The 22,865-nt window shown below is 39.5% G+C and overlaps 1 protein-coding gene across 1 annotated transcript; it reads right to left on the bottom strand.

The window, feature by feature from the left end:
* Positions 1 to 337: 337 nt before the first annotated feature.
* On the bottom strand, positions 338 to 19,260 carry tlcd4b (TLC domain containing 4b). Its single transcript, XM_037793246.1, has 7 exons — positions 18,847 to 19,260; positions 11,981 to 12,133; positions 10,128 to 10,217; positions 4,225 to 4,283; positions 2,374 to 2,468; positions 2,176 to 2,249; positions 338 to 1,358 (listed from the first exon to the last, which is right to left on the bottom strand). The coding sequence occupies exons 2-7, from the start codon at positions 12,124 to 12,126 to the stop codon at positions 980 to 982; spliced, it is 843 nt and encodes a 280-aa protein (XP_037649174.1). The 5' UTR covers positions 12,127 to 12,133; positions 18,847 to 19,260; the 3' UTR covers positions 338 to 979.
* Between the last annotated feature and the right edge of the window lie 3,605 nt (positions 19,261 to 22,865).

Below are 22,865 nucleotides of genomic sequence, written 5' to 3'. Positions count from 1 at the left end.
GCAAGTTGTGTAGTGTGAACAGTACTGCGATCTGACAACTTTGAAAGTCGTGTAGTGTGAACTTGGCTTTAGGGTGTAAAACAAGAGAATACAGAGAAGAAACTACACAGTGATGCCAACACAATGAATACTGAAAAGGCGAACTTGTCCTGTGAGAAGCTAAGGGTTTTGGAGAGTGCGTCTTTCTCTCTCCTGCATGCATATTCTTAGTTTCTTTATATATAATCCAAATTGTACGGAGGTTGGAGGGGCATGGCTGGTGATATAGGCAGGCGCCACTTGTTACAAGGAGGCCACAGCAGGTGATACTGTAGAAGAGGCATTATGGTGTTTTTTCTGTCTCTTTTTAGTGAGGTCTGATGAGTTTAAGACAGGAGCCCTATAGATTCACAAATATGGATCTGATGTTAGAGGCTACGTCTCCTCGGGTGTGGACGGACGGAGTATGAGCGACGGGAGAAGCCTCCGGTCGTTTCGGGAGCAGTAGCAGAGCGAGAGATGGTTGTCTTCTGAAGGGGGCCGAGCTCTGTTAGACTTTGTGATCCTCCACCATTATTGCTTTCCTGTCTTTCACAGGCACTTCAGAGGATTGGGGCTTTGGCTGAAGTTGAGCATGAGGGGAGATGATGAGAGAGGAATGGCGGTGGGGACGAAAAGAGGCGAGCGAGTTAAAAGTGTGCTTTGTGAGCTCTACCTTGTCGTCTGCGACCGGAAGCTGTCGCCCAGCAGGCTGACACTGAGGCTGCGAAGGCTGGTGCTCGAGTGAGTCAAAGAGCAGTCTCTTTGTCTCGTGATGGGGGTCAGGACCTGAGGACGGTTAGCCCGGTCCACTAGCCAACTACAAGGAGATCAAGGGGGACTGGAGGGTGGGAGGGACGCTGAGGCTACAGCAACAGAGAGAGGCTGCAAGCTTCCTAGATGTCCAGCCTCCCTCCCCCGCTCATGTCTGTGTCATCACATCCATTGCTCTACATCTCTTTTAGTCCGTGTGATTGTTGACGTGCTTCCCGTCCAAGGAAGCCTCCTTCTCCGCTCCCTCCTTCTCCGCTCCCTCCTTCTCCGCCACCTCCTTGACCTTCCTTCCTCCCCTCCCGGTCAGGACCTTGTGGCAGCCGCGGGCGATCTTATACATCCAGATAGTGTTCAAGATGTCCAGGGCGATGCAGGAGCTGATCCAGGCCACCTGGGCGCCCAAGCCCAGTCGCTCAAACTCTTCTGTGCCGAAGGTGGCGAACACGCTGGACCAGTAGGACGGCATGACGGCGGTGCGAACCAGGAAGAAAACCACTGCCATGGCAACGCCATTCACCACCACCAACCGGTGTGAGCGGGGGTACTTTAATACCTCAAAGAACCACCTGGAGGGAAAAAGTGATTAGAAATGTTATAATATGATACGATATGAATCCTGGGATGTTAGTTACAGATAGATAGAAGATACTTTATTCATCCCTTTGGGGAAATTGAGGTATCCAGTAGCTCATTACAGTAGTATATAAAATATAAATATAGATTAGATTACTTAAAAGCGTCACATAAATAAATAAACAAACAAACAAATGAAGTAAAGGTGCTAAATAAATTTAAAAAAAATTGTTTTTAATTAAATTAAATTAAAATATAAAAGAACCACCTGGAAGGAGAAGTTGATTAGAAATGTTACAATGGAAGATATGTCAGCCATGTGGTAAAAGAGAGGGTGATATGAATCCTGGGATGTTAGTTAGAGATATATAGAAGATACTTTATTCATCCCCTTGGGGAAATTGAGGTGTCCAGTAGCTCATTACAGTAGTATATAAAATATAAATATAGATTAAATTACTTAAAAGCGTCATATGTTTACATACATAGATAAATAAATAAATACATAAATGAATGACTGAATGAATAAATAAATAAATAAATAAATAAATGAATGACTGAATGAATAAATAAATAAATAAATAAATAAATAAATAAATGAATAACTGAATGAATAAATAAATAAATGGTGCTAATGAAAAAATAAATAATAACTTGGCAGTAGCTCATTACAGTAGCATATAAAATATAAATATAGATTAGATTACTTAAAACCAGTCACATAAATAAATAGATAACAAAAGGTGCTAGTAAAAATAAAAAATAAAAATAATTAATTAAAAACCTAATAATGAAAACTCACTGACTCACCTTTGGTTCACAAACGGTGTGGACAACTCTGAAATGAGGCGGAAGTTGGCAAAGTAGGGAAGCACGCCTCGTGTCTGCAGTGACCAAACACACAGACGAGATAAATGACACAAATACATCATGATACATGAATAATCCAGTGTCTCCCATTTATATTAATGTTTATACACTCTGGGTCTTGAAGAGGGATAGACTCACCAGCACGTATCCGTATGCATAGAGCGCCGCCAAGTGGTGACAGACGAAAAAGCTGTCCCCCATAGTGCTCCAGTTACACGCCAGCAGCACGAGGTCTAGAGGACAGGGTGACAGGTCGGTCAGAAAGCTGGTAAATGGATACGTCTGTTTGACTAGGAGGGGGATTATGTACATAACTGTCTTTACAGGAAAAGAGCAGCGACTGCACCGGAATCCGACATCAAGAAAGGTTCAAATGTAGAGAACATTTGTAGAAGACCATAAGGCTGACATGTTATATGTGAAATCTAGACTGTGGTCATAACCTTCAATTTCTAAAACAGTCTGAGTCAAGTATACAGGGTAGACAAAATACTCCACGATCAGGGCTTTATCACTGATATTGTTCCCTTTGACATATTAAACAATTTCCTTTTTTTAAATCAATGCGCCTGAAAATTCACATGTCAAAGAGCAGATTGCTGGCAATGCACTGAATCTAAAATGACCAGCATTGCATTGGTGTTTGTAACTATAATCAAGTTAGCATTTCGAGGAGGAAATGTTAAACATAATGAAAACATTTGTAGAAGACAACGAAGGAGACATTTAAGGCTGAAAAATAAAATTAAACTCTGGTAATAACATTCAATTTTCTAAAAAAGTCTGAGTCGCGTATACAGAGTAGACATAATACTTCATTAACAGGACCTCATCACTCATATTGTTCACTTTGACGTATGAAATAAGGTTTGGTTTTTGGATTAATGTGTCTGTAGTGGAATAACCATATACCCCCACATGTATATATGTGTGTGTTTAATATAGAAAGAGCGCATGTATGTCATGTAATTTTTTAATTTTCTTTAATTCGTCTATATGTCTGGTCTGCTTGCATTAGTATGACTTTAAATAGGTGTCTTTCTTTCTCTGTTTTTATGTTTAATTTAGGGATGCACCAATACCGATACAGGATCAGATATCGGGCTGATACTAACTCAAATAGCTAGATCGATTATCGGTGACAATGGGGCCGATCTATTCAATTCAATTCTAGATTTATATACTATATACGTACATTATATACCGGAATTTAAATTCCCGCTTTAAGAATTGACCAATTCAGTGCTGCATTAAAAAGGTTTACGCTTGAATTGTAACTCCTGTTAATTTATATAAAAAAATATTTTTTTTAGCAAGTTGCTGGTGTACGATTTATTGATTTTAATAATAAATAACAGTTCAGTAAATTTATATCTATCTATTTATTTGTTACATTTTGTTTTACAAAGTTAAGAAAGCAATATTTAAGTCAAGCCTGTTGCTGCCTTACACATAACAGAATGATTATTAATTAAACACTGATATCAGATCCAAAGCCCAGGTATCGGTATTGGGACTGAAAAAGTCAGATTGGTGCATCTCTACTTTAATTGCACAGCTATGTCTGGTAATACTTCATCCTCAATTTCTCTTACTATTTATCTGGTTAGCTAAAGTTGTCTGTACTTTTATGTATTGTCTATGTGTTTAGCTTAGTTGTTAGTACTTTTATAGATTGTCTGCTTTGTCTATCTGTACTTTTATTGTATGTCTGTATTGTATTTTTATGTTCAGGACTCCAGGAATATTAGAGGCACATTAATGTGCGCCTAATGGGGATCTCTAAATATACAATAAACAATATATTCACATATCAAAGTGCAGATTGCCTGATGTCTTTTATAGCTGACAAGCCTGGCGTTGGTGTTTCTAACTAACTTCAGATTTAAGTCCCTTTCCTTTGTGTGTTTACACCATATACAACATTGACTGCCTGCCCTCATGGCCAAAAAGAAAGGATCAACAGAAGCACAAACAAAAATAGCTCACCATAAAGGAGGTAACCACAGGTTATGGCTACATTTAGTTTGACCAGGCTGGGGTCACCCCTGTGGAACAGCAAAGAACACATTATTAAAGGTTCTTTCAACACAGTTGTAACACAACAAGATAAACAAACAATCCGGCATTGGGAAGCTACTTAACATGCCTGAAAAATCTAAAAGCACTCACACTGTGTTTCCTTTGATCGATAAGCTACTTCTGTAAAGAGAGCATGATGCAATTTGGCAAACGACTTTATGTAACTAGACTAACACACTGACCATAGATCACGTAGAAAGCTCATTCAGGGTTGATTGGCTAATGTTGATGAGCTTACTGTGATACATGGTTAGGTCTTGTTTATAAAGACAGGCTGTAAGAAGTTGAGCTTGTTTTTTATGGAGGACGGAACCTGCCAAAATCAATAAATAAATGACTCAATAAATAAATGAATAAATAAATAAGCTATTAAAAGTCAAAACTTAAAAAAAATAATTAAGTTTGGGGAAATATATAGGAGGTGAAATGCTAAGGGAAAATAATGCATAAATAAATAAATGCTTAAACACATAAATTTACTTATTATTTACATACATAAAATGTATTTAACTAAACTTAAACATTTATAAATAAATATAAAATAAATGCAAAAATAAATAAATAAAATCTAAATGCAAAAATAAATAAATAAATTTAGAAATGTATACATACATGAATAAAAGTGGAAATTAAACAGAAGAGTAAATAAATAATGGAATTAATATAAAAGGTAAATAAAAAAAGCTAATTAAAACAGAAATATCAATTTATGTCACATTTTATCAATTCATTAATGACTACATTTATTTTTAATATTACTTTTGCTTTTTTTAATGGCATATTTATTTATTTATCAAGTCATTTATTTTTTTATTAGGGCTGGGACGATATACTTATCTCCTGACTCCATACTATCACTTGGGTGCCGATTCAATCTGTATTGCAACTTTTATGTATTGCGATTCTATATTACGATTTATTGCGATTTTTCAATGTATGAAACCCAAAGTGTTTCCATACTTTACTGGATGTATAGTGTTTACCATTTTTTATTTAAAATGTGAGGGTGCAGGTCGTATCCACACAGACCCTCTGTAGTTTTCTACTTTCTGCGGTTTGTTTTGGTTGACGGATGTCAATGTTACACTCTTTTTTTTGTCTCTGAACAAACAGTAGCCAGTAGTGACATGCTCTTGTGTCCTTGCAAATGGCATCTGTTCAAAATAACAATGAAGGTGTCTCTGCCTCAATAGACATGCGATCCTGGTATCAGTCACATGTATCGTATAGCAAATGACACGGCTGACCGCTCGCGTAACAAAACCCCACAACACACATACTTTACAAACATACACACTCAAGGTGCACAAGCACACACCTGTACTGTACTGTACAACAGCTCACCTTACCCACCAGATGACCCTGAGCACACCACTGTCAAATTTTACTCTGCAGATTTCACCTATTGTTCAGCACACCAACTACCATTGCTACACGCATTTTGATACATACGAGGTGAATGTATGAAAATACACTTACTGTATTTGCATGCATGTATTGGTCACCTTGTTAATGAAGCATTCCCTTTCTGTCTCTTTGATAATGTATCTAATCTAATGTCTGTTTCGCAAGACAGCGCTCCTCCTGTTAACTGATCAGTCGTATCACTTTTCAACTGCACTTGAAATGGAGCAAGCAAATATAAGATTGGATAACGCCCCATTTATCTGATAGTGCTGTATGATAGTCAGAGAGTATGCAGGCCACCATCACAGAGTCCAAAGGCTGCATGATAATCACTTCAGTGTGATCTAACTTCAGTTAATTAAATGTACGGTAAACCCACGCTCCTCTCTCAATGTATGGTTAACTGACTGGAATTTGGCCTAGAGAGGGATGTGGAGCTCTTTACACAGTAAGTGCTACAATAGCGCTGAGCCGCTGACTCAATGGGCCTCATGCTCTTAAGTGGCACGTAAGACAACTTGTCGCATTCACTAATTTTCTTCTTAAAGCAAGAGTTTGGATTTTTTGAAGTGGGTTTGTATGTATACTTATCTATAGTCAGTGTATTAACCATCATCTACTGTAGATACTACACTGACTATAGATAAGTACCTCATACAACCCCACTTCAAAACACACGAACTATCCCTTTAAATGGTCCAAGCCTGTCATAAGAGTCATATAGAGAGAGAGTCTGCTTTACTCTGCAGGGGACAACTATAAGAACATATAAGAATTATAAGGACTTCAGCTGAATGATTAAGGCAAAATCAAACTTAATGTAAATTGTAAAGTTTATATTCAGTTTAATGTGCATCATGATTTGCCAATTTACCTCAATTATTTTAAGCATTTGTATTTTAGCAATGCAATAGCAATTCAGTAGTTGCTAGGAAAATTTTGACCCTCCAACAGCTCTGCAGGTAGTTCAGTAGATAATGAAAGTATAACATCACCTGTAACATACTGTACTCTTTCCTTTCATTTATCTCTGGCTGTCACATTCCCCTGACTGCCTCCCATCTAAGTTATGGGACGCTTTATTTTAAAAGGTCCTTTGCACGGTGTGATTTGGGGCTGCACGAAACAAAAGTTGACAACCGTGAGAGAAACGTGGTAAAATCTTTGGTGACCAATGACAGCTTGCAGCTAAATTCTAACAGAAATTTAGGACCATGTGTGATGATGTGACTGCTGCTACAACCCAGGTCTAAAAAAAACCCATCAGAATACAACATGGAAATACACAGAATACACTGCCTGGCATAATATTTCATAAGCACCATTTAGAATAAAGTTAAGGGAAGAAATGTGCGCACACACTAACCAAAATAAGAGAACAGAACATATAGCAATATGCTGGCCTCCGTTATGCTACTGATTAGGGGTGTAAAGACACATCAATCTGACTGAATAAAGAGGTGGCATTTATCACTTTGAAACAAGAGAAAAGAGTAAAAGGATAAGAATACGGCCCAATGTCTCCGATGTCGACGTGGAAGGTAATAAAATGTGTTGGAAAATTTGAGGTTAAATATTATATCTAAACCAGGTTGACCTTGACTCAACAGAAATCTGAACCCTCATTCTACTCAGATGGCCCTGCTTCACATGTTAAGGTCAAGTCCAGATAAGCCAATGAAGAAAGGCAGCCGAGGCGGGGCCGCGGTCAGACACGGTGCTTCTTGTTAACTGAATGGATTATGATAACAGCCGAGGCCCGCGCTGCCTGCCAGAGTGACACTCTGAAAAAAGCCTGAGCAGCAGCTGAACACAAAGCAGGTTTCTAACGGCCCGGCTCTGTCTGGCCACTGGAGCACTACTGAGAGAACAATGCTGCTGTGTGACGGGTCTTAATGATGCTGTAATACAATCAGATTGACTGGAGAATTATTGCTTGCACCACTCTGCTTGCGACAAGATGAGCTTTAAGGCATTAAGGATACTGCTGGGGGGATCGGCTAGGTGCTGGCGGGGGACGGGGGTATGTTGAGAAATTCAATGAGACGGGGGCGTAGAAATACACAATAGTACGCTAACTACTTCCACAAATAAATCAGCTTTTCCTTGTGGGAGCTGAAATTATGTGACAGAAACAATGTGCAGTAAAACCTGTCCCAAAAAATACATAAAGACAAAGAGGCTTGGGGGAGGAGGGCTAAGATACTAAGCACCTGAACACTCAGCAGATGAAGACTGGTAGCAGGAGGAGGGAGAGAGCCCCCTTTCGTCTCCCATCTCACCCCTCAAACACCCACCCACCCCCCACTTTCTCTTTTCTCCCCTTTTTCGCTCCATCAGCGATGCTGGCTGGGGCCGACACAAGAGACAATAAGAGCGAGGGAGGTGTGCTGCATTGATTCGACAGCCAGAGATGTGGGGTACAACGGACAGCTAGAGAGGAGGAGGGGAGGAGGAGGCTCGTGGAGGGGGGGGGGGGGGGTGGAGGCGGGGGGGCTAGAGCACTAGGCTGCTGTTGTTTGCTATGAAAAGGAGCCTTGTTGGAGGGATTCTAGTCTGTCTGCTAGAGAGCCAGAGAGGAAGCGAAACAGAGGGAAAAGGAAAAAGAGAGAGAGAAGATGAGGAGGAAGGAAAGAGTGTTGTGAGAATATAAAGGGAGAAGTGAAAGACGGAAAGCTGGAGAGAAATGTTTTAAAAAGACTGATTGAGATATTGGAACGGAGAAAGAAATAGGGAGGGAAATCTCTCTTTTTCTGAACTCATTGATGCAAATAACACAGTGAGCCGTAGCAGAGAGACGGAGAGAAGACAGTAAAGACAATAATCAAAGGCTAAATCCACTGAATCTACAACTCTCCGGAGACTCTGCTGACACATTAGATCCATCCCCCTTCCCTCTTTCATTCTGATGAAGGGAACGCCGTCGTCATCTCTCCAAAAGGTATTAACTACCAACCCTGACGATCCTTCACTACCTCCCACCTCCCCGTCTTCATCCCTTCATCTGTTTCCTCCCGTCCCCTGTGAGCTAGTCATGGCTGCCGGTGTGAAACGGCAGATGTGAGAAGACAGGTTTCTCCTAAAAGGGCCTAAAGCGTTTTTTTTTTTCAGCCTGCCAAAATGACAAGGCATAATGTGTCAGTATTTTTGCCTTTTCCAATGCATGTGCAGCATGTTTACGAGGGTTTATAGGGTTGTTTTTGTTTGCATGCCAGATATTCTACTGCCTTATTTCTAGGGATGCACCGATTTATTGGCCGAACATCGGTATCGGCCTTTAATCTCCTTGTTGACGGCCATCGGCCTATCGGCAAATAAGATGACATTCGCATGTTGCGTTGGTTATTTGCGGTCGGTCTTGGACAACAGTAACCAGCTGCTGATTCGGAGAAGAAGCCACACGCTGGACACAACTCTGACGGCAGGTGCCGTGCGCACGTGTAGATGGTTTACGAAAAAAAGTGAAAGAAAAAGTCGTCCGTGTTGGAATATTACACTGTCTCAGAGAAAGATCAGCAATAAGAACGTTGTTATGTTCAACTAAAAATTAAGCAGTAAAACAATGGCTTAAGATCTATTAAAAACAATTACTTGGATGAACGAACATTGTGCGTGCGTAATTTGTCACAAGAAGCCTGTTAGTCCGACGAGGCGTGACGCAGCACCCAGTACGTCCCAGGTGAGCAGAGAGCAGCAGCACGTCAGGACCGCCGCATCGTAGTCCCGCGGCTCCACCCTGGATCCGTTCAGAAAAGCGGGGCTCTCCATCCGCTCCCCGGCGGTTTTCTGACGCTTTGAGTCCATTAATCGAGCGCGGATGGCGTCGTTCAGACGGATTAAAAAATAAAAATGAAAAATTATAAAATGGGTCGCCAAATATACTGCTAATGTATATATAAATATATACTATATGCTTATGTTTCTTACATTTAGATTTAATTTATCACAAAACAAATATTTTGTTGGGGCTGTGTACTGAAACATTATTTTCCTTAAGTAGGTAGTTGTACAGCAGCTAAAAAGGCTTTCAAAGCAGTTATTTAAAAAAAAAAAGAAGAAAAAAAAAGAATATTTTTCATGTGAAAGAAGGTTATATTAAAGGTTGTTTCATAAATTTGTATGATGAATTTGTGCTCATTCAAAGACAGTGTAATGAAATGTTGAATGACTTTAAAACAACTCAGTTATTTTTTATAATGAAGAGGTTTTTGTTTCCCTGGCACAAAAGGGGAATAAATAACAGCAAAAGCAAAATAAACAAAAACATCAGTATCAGCCAAATTGTTATTTTAAACAAATTTCGTCAGCCCAGAATTTTGCAATTGGTGCATCCCTACTTATTTCATTGTATTAGAGTGTTATTGGATATTTCATTTATGACTGAAGCTTTCTGTTCCTCTTACCAGACGGGATTGGCGTTGACCACATCATCAAACCACAGGATGTACAGACAGAACAACCCAACGACCAGAGCGTGCACAGTCGACACCAACCTGGGGACGGACACAAGATCAAAGTAGTAAATAAACATGAAGCCAGATGAATAGGAGTTTTAACTAGTGGGTAATCATTAAAACATTGTGCTTTTGCATACAGTATGTCATTAATTACATCTATGCTATGCCCTGTTGTCCACGTGGCTGGAACTTCTTTTTTATCAGGCCTGATATGGTATCACCCTTGAGCTTTGGAGTGGTTATCTGGGCAACTGAAGAGACACTTCAGAGGTCCAGTGGTCCCTTATCTCTCCTCTGCCAGAAACACAGTTCCTCCGCTGTCACCACACAGCCTCTAGGGTACAGCAGTCCCTGTCGACGGGCCGCAGCTGCCGGCCTGAGCCCCGGCCTGAGCCCCGGCCAAGACCGGCTCTACGGATTGGCTAGCGTATGACCGGATGAGTCCATTTATTACCGCTGAATCAGAGCGAAGTGTCTAAAAATGGAACGGCCACAGAGGAACTTGGCTAGAGGAAGTGTCAATATAGCTGTCTCAGTAGGTTATGTTATGAGAGTTTCTGATTATATTTGTAAAAAAATAAGAATACACGATGAAGACACGACAAAGATATCAACAGTATTAAGTCTTCTAGATTATAATACTGGACAGTGGACAGCACTCTCTCTTTGAAAATGCTTTCTCCCTCCTCTCCTTGCACTTAAGTCGTGGTTACATAAACAACACACTGACATACTGAGAGCTGGCTGTTATGCAACACTCGGCCACTCTGAAGTGAACCATCAGTGCTCTGGCCTTTGACTTGCTTTGGACCGATCGTTGGTGAATACACCCTGTGCTTTCAAATAAGGACAGAAAGGATAATGTGACCTCTAGTAGTATGAATGAACGCTTATCTGTGAGTAACTGGCACACAGCAAAAGAGACGGATAAAAAGAAGGAGAGAGAGGGAGAAAAAAAAAAACAGCCAATAACTAGGAGTCAGTTATGCAACTACAAATTCTTGCCCTCTGAACTTCACCCGAGGTTTCTGCTCGGAAAATAAAACCGCTCTGTAGGGCTCCCACCGGCCGTCCACATCACAGCTGTAGTTGTGTGGAATGATGATGAGTTGGCCAGAGGCACATCGGGGGCCACCTCAGAGCTGCATCACCAACAACACTGGTTGTTTGCTCAACACGGGTCAGTTTAGTCCGGATGTTATGACTTTCGCAATGTTATACAACAACACTATTATAAGGAGGTGTGTCTCAGTACGTCTACGGGACTATCCGTGATACAACATAAAAACATTTGACTGCTTTTTACACAAGCATGTGTGTGTCACAGAAACCGTAATAAGTAATTAAAACAACCAAATCTTAGTGGGTGTACTTTCACTCAAATCTGTCAATCCGATATCTAAAAATAAAAATAATTTGTGTATATTTTCAGACATTGTAAGAAAAGTGTAATAAAAAAATAAATAAAGATATGTTATTTGCTTTACAGCATCAACAACTGGATCCCAAAGGACCAAGAGTGCACGGGGCATCATCTCAGTTTGTAGGCAGCATGGACTGATGTCATTAGAGCAGCACAATTCCTCTGTCACATAATCAGAGGCTTCCCCAACACATGTTTTTGGCTGGACCACAGAGGGCCAGCCCTACAAACGCAAGTCTGTCACTGACTGAGTGACAGTTATTTGGTTCTAAGATAGCAAACTGCTAAAAACTAATTAAATAAATATAAAATAAAAGGTTTTGGTTTCCACAAGATGAAACTGCTATAGCGTTTACAGGTGAAAAGGCCTTCCTACCTGGAGTTCCACTCTGTGAGCTTGGTAGTCGGCACCCGTCCATAACCCGGTGTGATGACGGAGGAGAGCCGCGGGCTGACCACTGAGAAGAGGACCTGGAAAACCACGAAGCTGCCAGCGACCACGGTCAACTCTCTCGTCTCCATCACTCACCTAAACAACGGGAGGAGGAGAAGACGGGAAGGGAGGAGCGGTGGGGGGGGGGGGCAGGAGACAGGGAGGGTGATACACATGGACAGGTTCAATCGATGACTGTCAGTCATCCTGGGCAGCGCCAGGAGAGAAACTGAGGTGGTGGTGAGAGGGTGAGGCAGCAGCACCCTGTGTGGTTCATCCAGTCCACGAAGAAAAGAAGACAGGGGAAGAGACAGAAGGGAAAAAATAGAAGCCGAAGACACGGGTTGTCTAATGCGAGTGACATGAGAGCTTTAGACAAGCAGGGCAGTTCATAGAGGGGAGGAGAAAATAAAAAGGCACTAGAGGTAAGGGCAACAGAGGGAAAAATACAGAGTGGCAAAAACAGAAAAAAAACGTTATTGGTGTTGTGAATACAGTGCGAAGCATAGCATTAAGTTTGGTTTAAAAGGTCTCTATTTATATGCATATTTTGCAAGAGGATTATAGTGAGTTGTTAGGCAGACCAAAAACCCCTGAGAAGAAAACAAAGGCTGAGCGAGGAAAGAAAAGAGGATTGTCAAGATGGAGCCACAAGTTCAACTCAGGAAGACTGTAACAAGTTTTAAACTGTATTTTAAAAATTCTCTTTATTTCACCCAGATCTACATGTATGTTTAAATCATCTGTATATTAGACATTTGGTATTTTAGTTTCTTTCCTTATTGCTGACACTTTGATTTATCTTACAGATTTAAGTATAATCAGTATTAGACTAGAAACCAAACTAAAAACTAATGATTATTTTCATTGTCGATTAATCTGTTTGATTATTTTCTTGATTAATCATTTAGTTGTTTTGTCTATAAAGTGTCAGAAAATTGTGAGAAAATATTGATCAGTGTTCCTCAAATGTCTCTCTCGATATTCAGTTTACAGTCATAGAGGAGTAAAAAAAAAACAGAAAATAATCACATTTCAGAAGCTGGAATCAGAGAATTTTTACATGTCTTTTCTTAAAAAATAACTGAAACCGATTAATTGATTATCAAAATAGTCAGAGATTAATTTAATAGTTGATGACTATGAAATTGAATGAATAGAACTATGAATGAAATTTAAACTAATGAGAGCAAACAACAGGCCCCGGATGTAGACTTGCAAGCAGCTGACTGTAAACATATCCACATGGTACACAAGAGATCTGTTTACGCTCACTCGGGTCAACAAACTACAGTAGAAGCCTGTCTTTTCAAATCACAGGCAATCAGTGCAGATGGCCTGAAATAGCACCGCGTTTGCACAAAAGCAGCAAAATCAGTTTGGTCAAATGGTCTTTTTCATACTCGGTTAAATGACCAAAGGAGGGAAAATTAATCTTTGAGACCACAAAGTCGTTTTTCAGTTCATTGTAGATAGACGTAACCTCTTGTACTGTAATCTTATTGCTTTTCAAGAGCTGCTTATGTTCAAGAGCAAAAAAATTCAGATTGTTCTGAGCCACCAGATGTCTCACGAGTCGCGGTTGGAGCATCAACAACTCACTTCCCAAGATAGACAAAATAAGGAACAACTACAGTAGTTCTAGCAATTCATAGCCCTGAACTTGGAGGACTAGAAATCCTGACATCGCTAGCAGATTGTAAGAATTACACTGGAGCTGCAACCATTAATCACTTAGTTGTCAACTATTAAATGAATCAATAACTATTTTGATAATCGGTTTGAGTAGTTTTTTAAGAAAAAAAAAAAAAATTGTAAAAATTCTCTGATTACAGCTTCTTAAATGTGAATATGTTCTGGTTTCTTTACTCTAAGACATTAAACTGAATATCTTTGAGTTTTAGACAAAACAAGACATTTTCAGGACGTCATCTTGGGCTTTGGGAAACACTGATCGACATTTTTCACAATTTCCTGACATTTTATAGACCAAACAACTAATCAATTAATCGAGAAAATAATCAAGAGATTAATCGACAATGAAAATAATCGTTAGTTGCAGCCCTACGTTACAAATGTCCATTTTAATTTTGCTGCAGACAAAAAAAAAAAATCATCATGTGGCTTTGTTTCTCGGTTTCCACCATTCCACCTGTTACAACCGCAATTACAGCAAAATTGTACCTGCAACACCAACTAGAATAAAAACAGAGCCCAAATAAACATCACAATGTTCACAGGACACAACGAATGCTAAAATGCATCATCATCGTGACCTCTCACTCCTCATCAGCTATTACAACATACTGTACCTACTACGTTGGTCTGGACTCTGGCCTGGGAAATGCACTGAACTTCTGAATTCACAGGAATTATGCAAGCCATTTAAAACCACTTACTCCAAGAGAGCTGGTGATTAGGATTGTGCAAGGTAAAGATTACGTTGCAAGACACAAAAGGTGGAAACTAGGGCTGTCAAAGTTAAAGCGATAATAACGTGTTAACACAAATTCGTTTTAACGCCACTTGTTTCTTTAACGCAATCGATCTTTTAGAAGTTGTAGGCTCAGTTTTAAAGCTAGAGTGAAGGTACTGACATTATATGAAACTAAAAAACCTAAAGAATCCATTGGTATACCATGTCATACTAGCTTGTTGAGAAGGAGGTTAAAGAACGTTATAAGCTTGTGCTAAATTTTGGCAAAAAGGGCTCCCTTGACCTCCGACATCAAGATATGTGAATGAAAATGGGTTCTATGGGTAACCACGAGTCTCCCCTTTACAGACATGCCCACTTTATGATAATCACATGCAGTTTGGGGCAAGCCATAGTCAAGTCAGCACACTGACACACTGACAGCTGTTGTTGCCTGTTGGGCTGCAGTTTGCCATGTTATGATTTGAGTATATTTTCTTATTTGCCCACTCCCATGTTGATAAGAGTATTAAACACTTGACAAATCTCGTTTTAAGGTACATTTAAACAGATAAAAAATGTGTGATTAATCCCGACTAACTATGGAAATTAATCACGATTAAATACTTTAAATGATCGACAGCCCTAGTGGAAACCCAATTTAATGTAGCTATAAATTTTGCGAAGGCATTCTCTTTGTAATTTAGCCTCTGGCAAGCACATGACAATTCAGGCATGCAGCCAACATTAAGTTCTATTTTTACCCTGAAAATGCCCGGTATCATGCATGCATACTGTCAAACACAAGGAAACAAAACCCGAGAACAAGCTGTTGAAGAAAACAAACCAAGACAAAGTTTCACAAGCAAAACCCAGCAATTTCAATACTGAAGATTACAGCTTTGCTCAGAGCCACCAGAGGAACAACTTCAAAATATTTACCAAAATAAATAAGATGCCTGACAACTTTCAAATACAGGTTTCCCACAAATCAAAGCAGCTGGAAGACGCGCAACTCCTACTTAACCAGGTGTCCCACTTCACATTTTCATTGGCTCTAGTTTTCAAGAGTTAAACCACTGCAGGACAGAAGCTTTTTTAAGATCTGGCTTTTATCCAACGGCTGTGAAGAAAGCAGGGAAGGCTGTCATCACCGGGCTGTGTTTGCTGTCAAACTGGGCACACGTGGGTCAAGTGCAAGTTGACCTGTCACCGTCTTTGCTATATGCTAAGCCAGGGAAAATTACTGAGTCACCGCAAACTCACAAACCATGCATATTTAGGCCAACAAAGACAACTTTGAAGGCGATTCTCAGAGTTTTTTGCGGAATTTGCCAGTTATTTTTTCAATTTCACACGGGGAGGATTAGGACATGAAGCGACACAAGTACATGTGAGTCTCACAAGAAACGTTTGGCTCAAAAAGAAATGTGACGATCAATGGATGCATTCTGGCAAAGCATAGAGATGTTACGAGGTAAGGGGCAGAATAGAAATGTTTATTTTTTAAGTTAGACATTATATACAAATGGGAAAATTGCGAGTCCCCGCAAACTCACAAACCATGCATATTTAGGCCGAATATGATGGACACTACAACAAAAGACAACTTTGAAGGCAATTCTCAGAGAGTTTTTGCGGAATTTGCCAGTTATTTTTTCAATTTCACAGTGGGAGGATTAGGACATGAAGCGAGACACAGTACATGTGAGTCTCACAAGAAACGTTTGGCTCAAAAAGAGATCTGCCGATCAATGGATGCATTCTGGCAAAGCATAGAGATGTTACGAGGTAAGGGGCAGAATAGAAATGTTTATATTTTAAGTTAGACATTATATAAAAATGCTTAGACTACCTCTCAGCATTGGTAACGTGTCCCACACAAACATACTCTTTGTCCCACATTTGATTTGTTGGTTTCCGTTCCCTAATCGCGCAACACTGGCAGCTATAGCCTACGCTCGTCTAACCTGTACTTATTATCTGTTCCTAAGGTCCGCACAGAACTAGGTAAGATGGCCTTTAGCTATTCCGCTCCCTTTTCCTGGAATACACTGCAAGCTAAGTTGAAACTGGGAAATCTGATTACTTTTGATGAATTTAAAACATTAATGAAAGACCTAGAAGCAGTCAATCGGGAGCTGTCTGTGTCTCTGAATATTTTCACTTTAATGTTGGCTTCAAACACTTGATTTTAATGTGTTTTGTATGATGTAGTGCTATGTATTTATTTTGCATTTGTTTTATGTTGTGGCGTCTGAAACTCTAATGTATGTTGAAATGCTGCTGTCTTGGCCAGGTCTCTCTTGCAAAAGAGAGCTCACTCTCTGTTCAGGTGGAGAGAATCAGGTCACAACCTGAGGCACCACAGGCCAGAGAGCATCTCCACTCACAGAGCACCTCTGGTTTCACAACAGCTTCTTCCCAGCTACAATAAGACTGGTGGCAAAGGACATTTAAGAGGGACACAAATCCCCCACACCTCACCTCCATACCATTATTCACACACAGTACACCTGAACTGGATGGACTGTAATGCTGTGCAATATGCTGCCTTCCACTGTGTAATTGTCTGAAATATATTAATCATTTCTTTTTTTTTAAATATTTGTGAGTTACAAGTTCTTTTAACATGGTCATGGAGCATTTATACTGTATATTTGTATTTTGGGGGTATAGTTCCTATGCAGAGGGTAGTTTAGTTTATTTATTGACTACACTGAGGGCGTTTTATATTTTAATAATTTATTTATTTATTGTGTTGAGTTGAATGTGCTACTTATTTTGTACTGTAATTACCTTGTGCCTTTTTCTACCTTTTTTTCTTTTCTTAAAGCTGACTCGGTGTAAACTGCTCAGAATTCCAATGTACTTATATTAGGTGCAAATGCCAAATAAAACTCTTGAATCTTGAATCTTGAAAGGAGATTCTTAATCTCAATGAGTACTACCTGGTTAAATAAAGGTTTAAAAAAAACAAAAAAACAGTCATGTTCAACAGGGAAGCTAAAGCAATTTTTCTTGTCTTGGAGAAGCCACAACCACTCTGAGAACCTCTTATTGTGTCCCCAGCAGCAGTAGCAGCTATGCACATTCCTGGGCCACGTTGATCATATGCAGCATGTGCCTGAATAATTCATTGGCATTCTTCACCTGGCAGGCTGGTTCACACTGCCCCATGGGGGTGGTGTGTGGAGGGTGGAGACGGGGCAGCTCACAGAGCCGCCTCACTGCGGTTGACAGCCCAGGACAGGACAGGAGAAGTGCTCCTCCACCGTCCACGTTTGACCTTGTTCCGCCAGGACTATCCTGCTGCTGTCAGCAAACCCGTGACCTCCGTGACATATCGACCAAAACATAAATAATAGCGGTTCAATTTCCCCCCTGTGTTCCTTTGGAAATCTAAACCAGCACCCTCTCTCTGTCTGTCTACCGCATTGCTACAACCAGACCAATAGCTGTAGCAGCTCTTTAAAACCTTGTGGCCAGTCATCTCAACACAATCTCCACAGGCAGGTTGGCTCCTGACATGAATACTGATAAATAACATGATTAATAACCCACATGTCTTATAATAAGTCATCCTCTGAGTATAGTGGGCACAATATAGCAACTGGCGTGTGCAGTTCAAGGTAACGAGTAAACTGTAGTAATTGTCAACCTCTCCTTGATAATAAGAACGTTATCATTATGCAGTATAGGTGAAGCAACGGTAAGGGAAGCATTGCAGACAGTTATTGGGAGAATGGCGATGTCACACCACATTAATCAATAGGAAACACACAGTTGTATATGATAAAAACAAAAACAAAGCCAGGCAGGTGCTAAACGAGCTCTTAAAAACCTTGGCCAGCCTCATCTCACCACAATCTCTGCAGGCAGGTTGGCTCCTGACATGAATACTGATAAATAACATGATTAATAAGGCACACATGCTTACAATAAGTGCTCCTCTCTCTTAGTACACATGAATACTGATAAATAACATGATTATTAAGACACATGTCTTATAATAAGTCCTCCTCTCTGAGTATAGTGGGTACCATATAGCAACTGGCGTGTGCAGTTCAAGGTAACGAGTAAACTGTAGTAATTGTCAACCTTAATAAGAACATTATCATTATGCAGTATAGGTGGCAACGCTAAGTGAAGCATTGCAGACAGTTATGTCAGATAAATATGGAACCACATTAATCAATAGGAAACACACAGTTTTATATCAAAACAACAAAGCCAGGCAGGTGTTAAACGAGTTAAAAACGGTTGGATTTGAGGGGAAAGTTGTTAGCTAAAGCAACGTCTGCTGCTGTAAGATCTAACCGACACAACATACATATAATGTGTAATAAATATGTATTTAACGAGGTGGAAGGTAGTAGGGAGAGTGTGTTACCTGCTATCCGTCCGCATAGGTCTGTAAGGCGGTTAAAGCTCCCCGTTTTAGCCGCCGCCGCCGTCTTCTCCCACTTTCTTCTTCACAACTTGACGTTAGCTAGCTTGAATACAGCCACACTGACTCAACAGCAGCAGCAGCCCGCTGGCTCTTCTTCTTCACCGTGCGACCCCCTCTGGGAGGAAGAAAGAGAGACAGAAGAGCCTCCTCTGCTGAGCGAACAACGACGCCGCGTCACAACCACCATTACAACAAGGAGATAAATGACTCCTTTTCCTCTCCTCACAGCTCCTTATTTCCTCGCTGCCATGTGTTTCTAGTTATGAGTCCCGATAGGGAAAGTTTGTTACTCGGGATTTTTATTTTGACGTTCACAGTTAGAGGACCGAGCGGTGACGTCAGTACGTACCCACCCCGTCGTGTGCACACGCCCCCCCCCCCAGACTACAGGCTACACCCACGAGGAACAAAGGCCATATGTGATATTAATGTTGATAACATGCAAGATAGTGGAGACTTAAAGGACCACTTACCACAAATCACTATTTAACATTATACATCTAATAATGCTGCTGTTTTTATTTATTTATTTTTTCTTTCTGTAATTTATTTTTCTCTCCATTTAGTTTTATCCATATTACATTTTATTTTATGTTGTTATGAGGAAAAGGAAGAAAAAGAAAAAAAAAAAAGAAGAAAAAAAAAAGATATATATATATAAACTCCTCTAAATATATATATAAACTCCTCTAAATATATATTTAAACTCCTCAACTGGCCGGGCATGGGCCATGATGCCTCAGCACCAACTGGGCTCCTCCTCCATCTCCTCTCTCCTCCCTCCAACGATTTCCTATGGATAGAAAAGGGCAAAAGCCCTGAGCTATCAAACCAGGCTCACAAATTTACGAGTACGAGTGGAGACTTAAAGGACCATGTAGCCCATTAACAACAAATCACTATTTAACATTATACTACTCTTATACTCTAATCATTCTGCTGTTTTTAAGAATGAACTTTCTACTGACATCCAGTGGTTTCCATTCATATCCATATGATATGAACATCTATAAATAGACCCTTGAAACTTGATTGAGTCACATTTCTGTCAGGTCATATCATTATGAGGCAACACGGTCCAAAACTTTTAGATAAATCTTCACCGTATCTGCATTCTCATCACCATGCAAGGCTACACCCACGAGGAACAAAGGCCATATGTAATATTAATGATGATAACATGCAAGATAGTGGAGACTTAAAGGACCATGTAGCCCATTTACTACAAATCACTATTTAACATTATACAGCTAATCATGCTGCTGTTTTTAAGAATTAACCTTCTACTGCTCCAGTGGTTTCCATTCATAGCCGTATGATATGAACATCTATAAATAGACCCTTGAAACTTGATTGAGTCACATTTTTGTCAAGTCGTATCATTATGAGGCAACACGGTCCAAAACTTTTAAATAAATCTTCACTGTATCATCACCATGCAACCACACAATTGTAAGAAACAGATGCACTCTTTGTGGTCTTTGTGTGATTGATTTCATGGCTCAAGCGAGTTTTAATCTTTCTCATAATTGATCTTCATATCTTAATGCAATGACTGCTAACCGATGGAAGCCCAGAATGTACAAATAAATAAAAATAATAATAATAAAAATAATAATAATAATAGTGATAATAATAATAATTATAATAATAATAATAATAATAACACATAATAATAATAATAATAATTTGATCTAAAATTCTTAAACTAATGCATCTTAACTTGTAAACATAAACTTTTGTGTTAATTGTACATCACTATAATTTATATTTTATTTTTTATATTATTTTATATTATATTTATTTATTTATTATATATAATTATATTTTATATTTATTTATTTTATTACTTCTTAGTCTTGAAACTCTGATGAATTATGCAATCTATGTTTTTATCTTTTCATCTGTTTTCTTTTCTTTTTTTAAGTATGATGAATGATATCTAATAGGGCAGGTATCCTCATGAGCCATTTCTGGTTTCTAACCTCCCCAGTACATGTTCAAACTTTAAAAAAAAATTGTTTTACTGTCTTTATATATGTATGTGCAAATAAATAAAAAATAAATGAACTGTACGACATAAAATGTTGAGCAAAAATTAAAGTAGAGCTGAAAGATTAGTCAATTAATCGATTAGTCGATCGATAGCAAATTAAAGCTAGGGTTGGTAATCTTCAAAACACGTTTTCTTATATCTGTTGAAATTCTCATTACATCCCGACAGCAATCAATATATAAACTGCTCTGACAAAAAAAAGAAAAAATCCGGTATCTGTGGCTGTTGCAGAACTGTAAGCCCGTCCAATCATCTCATTTGGGCCAAATTCGGGCTACCTACCTACCTGCTTGCCTGCGTGCTCTCTGCCCGTGCACTCATTGCGCGTCACCAGAGTCTTCCACAAGCTGCTAGCTTGACCGCTGTGAGTACTAACAACAGCCATGTTCATTGTTTATGTTCATAATGATACTTTTTGGGGCGTGGCTTTGGAAGGTGTCAGTGTTGCCGACTTGGCAACTTCCTCACTAGATTTAGGGACCTTTGGAGCTAGTGCTGCTAGCTACATTCATTGGAAAAGAGTCAACAACACTGGGCTCGGTTTTTTGTTTGGATACTTTTTCAAATATAGCGTATTCATGCTAGTTTCTCAAGATTACCAACCCCAGCTATAATATTTTGATAATCAATTAATTATTTAAGTCATTCTCCAATTAAAACTTGCAAACATTCTCTGGTTCCAGCTTCTTTTAGGAGAGGATTTGCTGCTTTTCTGGGTATTTCTGGGTTTTGTAGTGTTGGTCAGACAAAACAAGTAATTTCAAGACATCAACTTGGCCTCTCACAAATACACTGATATGGTCCCTTAAAGGGGAACACTTCCTAAACTAAGAATTCCAATATGTTATTTCCATGGCCGAGGAAAGTTCAATCAATATTAGTGAACATGAGCTACTCTCTCTCAAAGCCAGAAACCAGAGAAGTAAGTCTCAAACTTGTGATGTTATAGTAGTCTGGAAGTGCTCCATAGACAATGAATGGGAGACATTGAATGTTTGTTTTCTTTTTCATACCCAAATGAGCTTTATTCTATTGTATTGTTGTCAGTTGTGAAACAGAAAATGTTCCCATATACTTAGGTCATTCCCCTGGGTGCTCTCAGTGTCATCTAGTACATCTCTCCCATTCATTGTCTATGGAGCAGTTCCACACTTTATACCTTGAGTGAGTTTTAACACACTAGTTTTTGGATTTGGGAGAGAGTTGTTCATGTTCACTAATATTTTTGGACTGTCGTAGACCGTAGGAATGACAAGTATGAATTTTGAAAATGTGCGTAGTTCCCCTTTGATTAAATAACAGTAATCCATCCCAGCATATCACACAAAAATACCTTCAGTCACCAGTAGACTTTGGAAAAACTGAATTCATGAGCAACCTAAAGGAAACAGATTTGTATATGCTGCATTATCAGAATTCTGTTGAAGCTGACGTGCTGGTGGTCATTACAGCCTGCTAATAAGCTGTTTGTATTTTGGAGTGGGTTGTTCTCTCTCTGACCTCTTTGTTCTGTCAGCTTCTGACTCATTTTGCAGAGTGATTATGTTGAGTCAAGGTTGTCTGTCTGGTTCCACCACACATACTCACACAAGGAAGGAGGAATTGTTATATCTCATGCTCATATCCTGGCCTGTATAGAAATAGAAATATTTTTCCTTTTTTCCTTCCACATTCTGCGCGTTTAGTGGGTAGCCTTGGGCTTACATTGTGTGGCACCAAGAGCTCAGTAGGCAAGGTTAAAACAGACAAAATGACTTATTTGAAATAAGATACAAAGGTGTTGGTTTTATTGAATTGAAAGTGAATCACTCTGTTTGGGTTCATTCTAACAAAGAGAGAGAGTGAGGACTGGATCGTACCCTCTATTAAAGTAGTGAGTGAGTCAGAAGCGAGTGTGGTGATA

Source organism: Sebastes umbrosus, chromosome 14 (genome assembly GCF_015220745.1).
Source record: "Sebastes umbrosus isolate fSebUmb1 chromosome 14, fSebUmb1.pri, whole genome shotgun sequence".
Taxonomy (NCBI): domain Eukaryota; kingdom Metazoa; phylum Chordata; class Actinopteri; order Perciformes; family Sebastidae; genus Sebastes; species Sebastes umbrosus.
Note: the sequence above shows the minus strand (reverse complement) of the source record. Positions and strands in the feature narration are given on the sequence as shown.

Bases quoted from the DNA above. Each gene is read 5' to 3' on its own strand.
- tlcd4b (XM_037793246.1), bottom strand. From the start codon at position 12,126: ATGGAGACGAGAGAGTTGACCGTGGTCGCTGGCAGCTTCGTGGTTTTC. The intron at 10,218-11,980 runs GTAGGAAGGCCT...GTCCGTCCCCAG, and splicing joins CTCACAGAGTGGAACTCCAG to GTTGGTGTCGACTGTGCACG. The intron at 2,469-4,224 runs GTGAGCTATTTT...CCTGTCCTCTAG, and splicing joins CTGTGGTTACCTCCTTTATG to ACCTCGTGCTGCTGGCGTGT.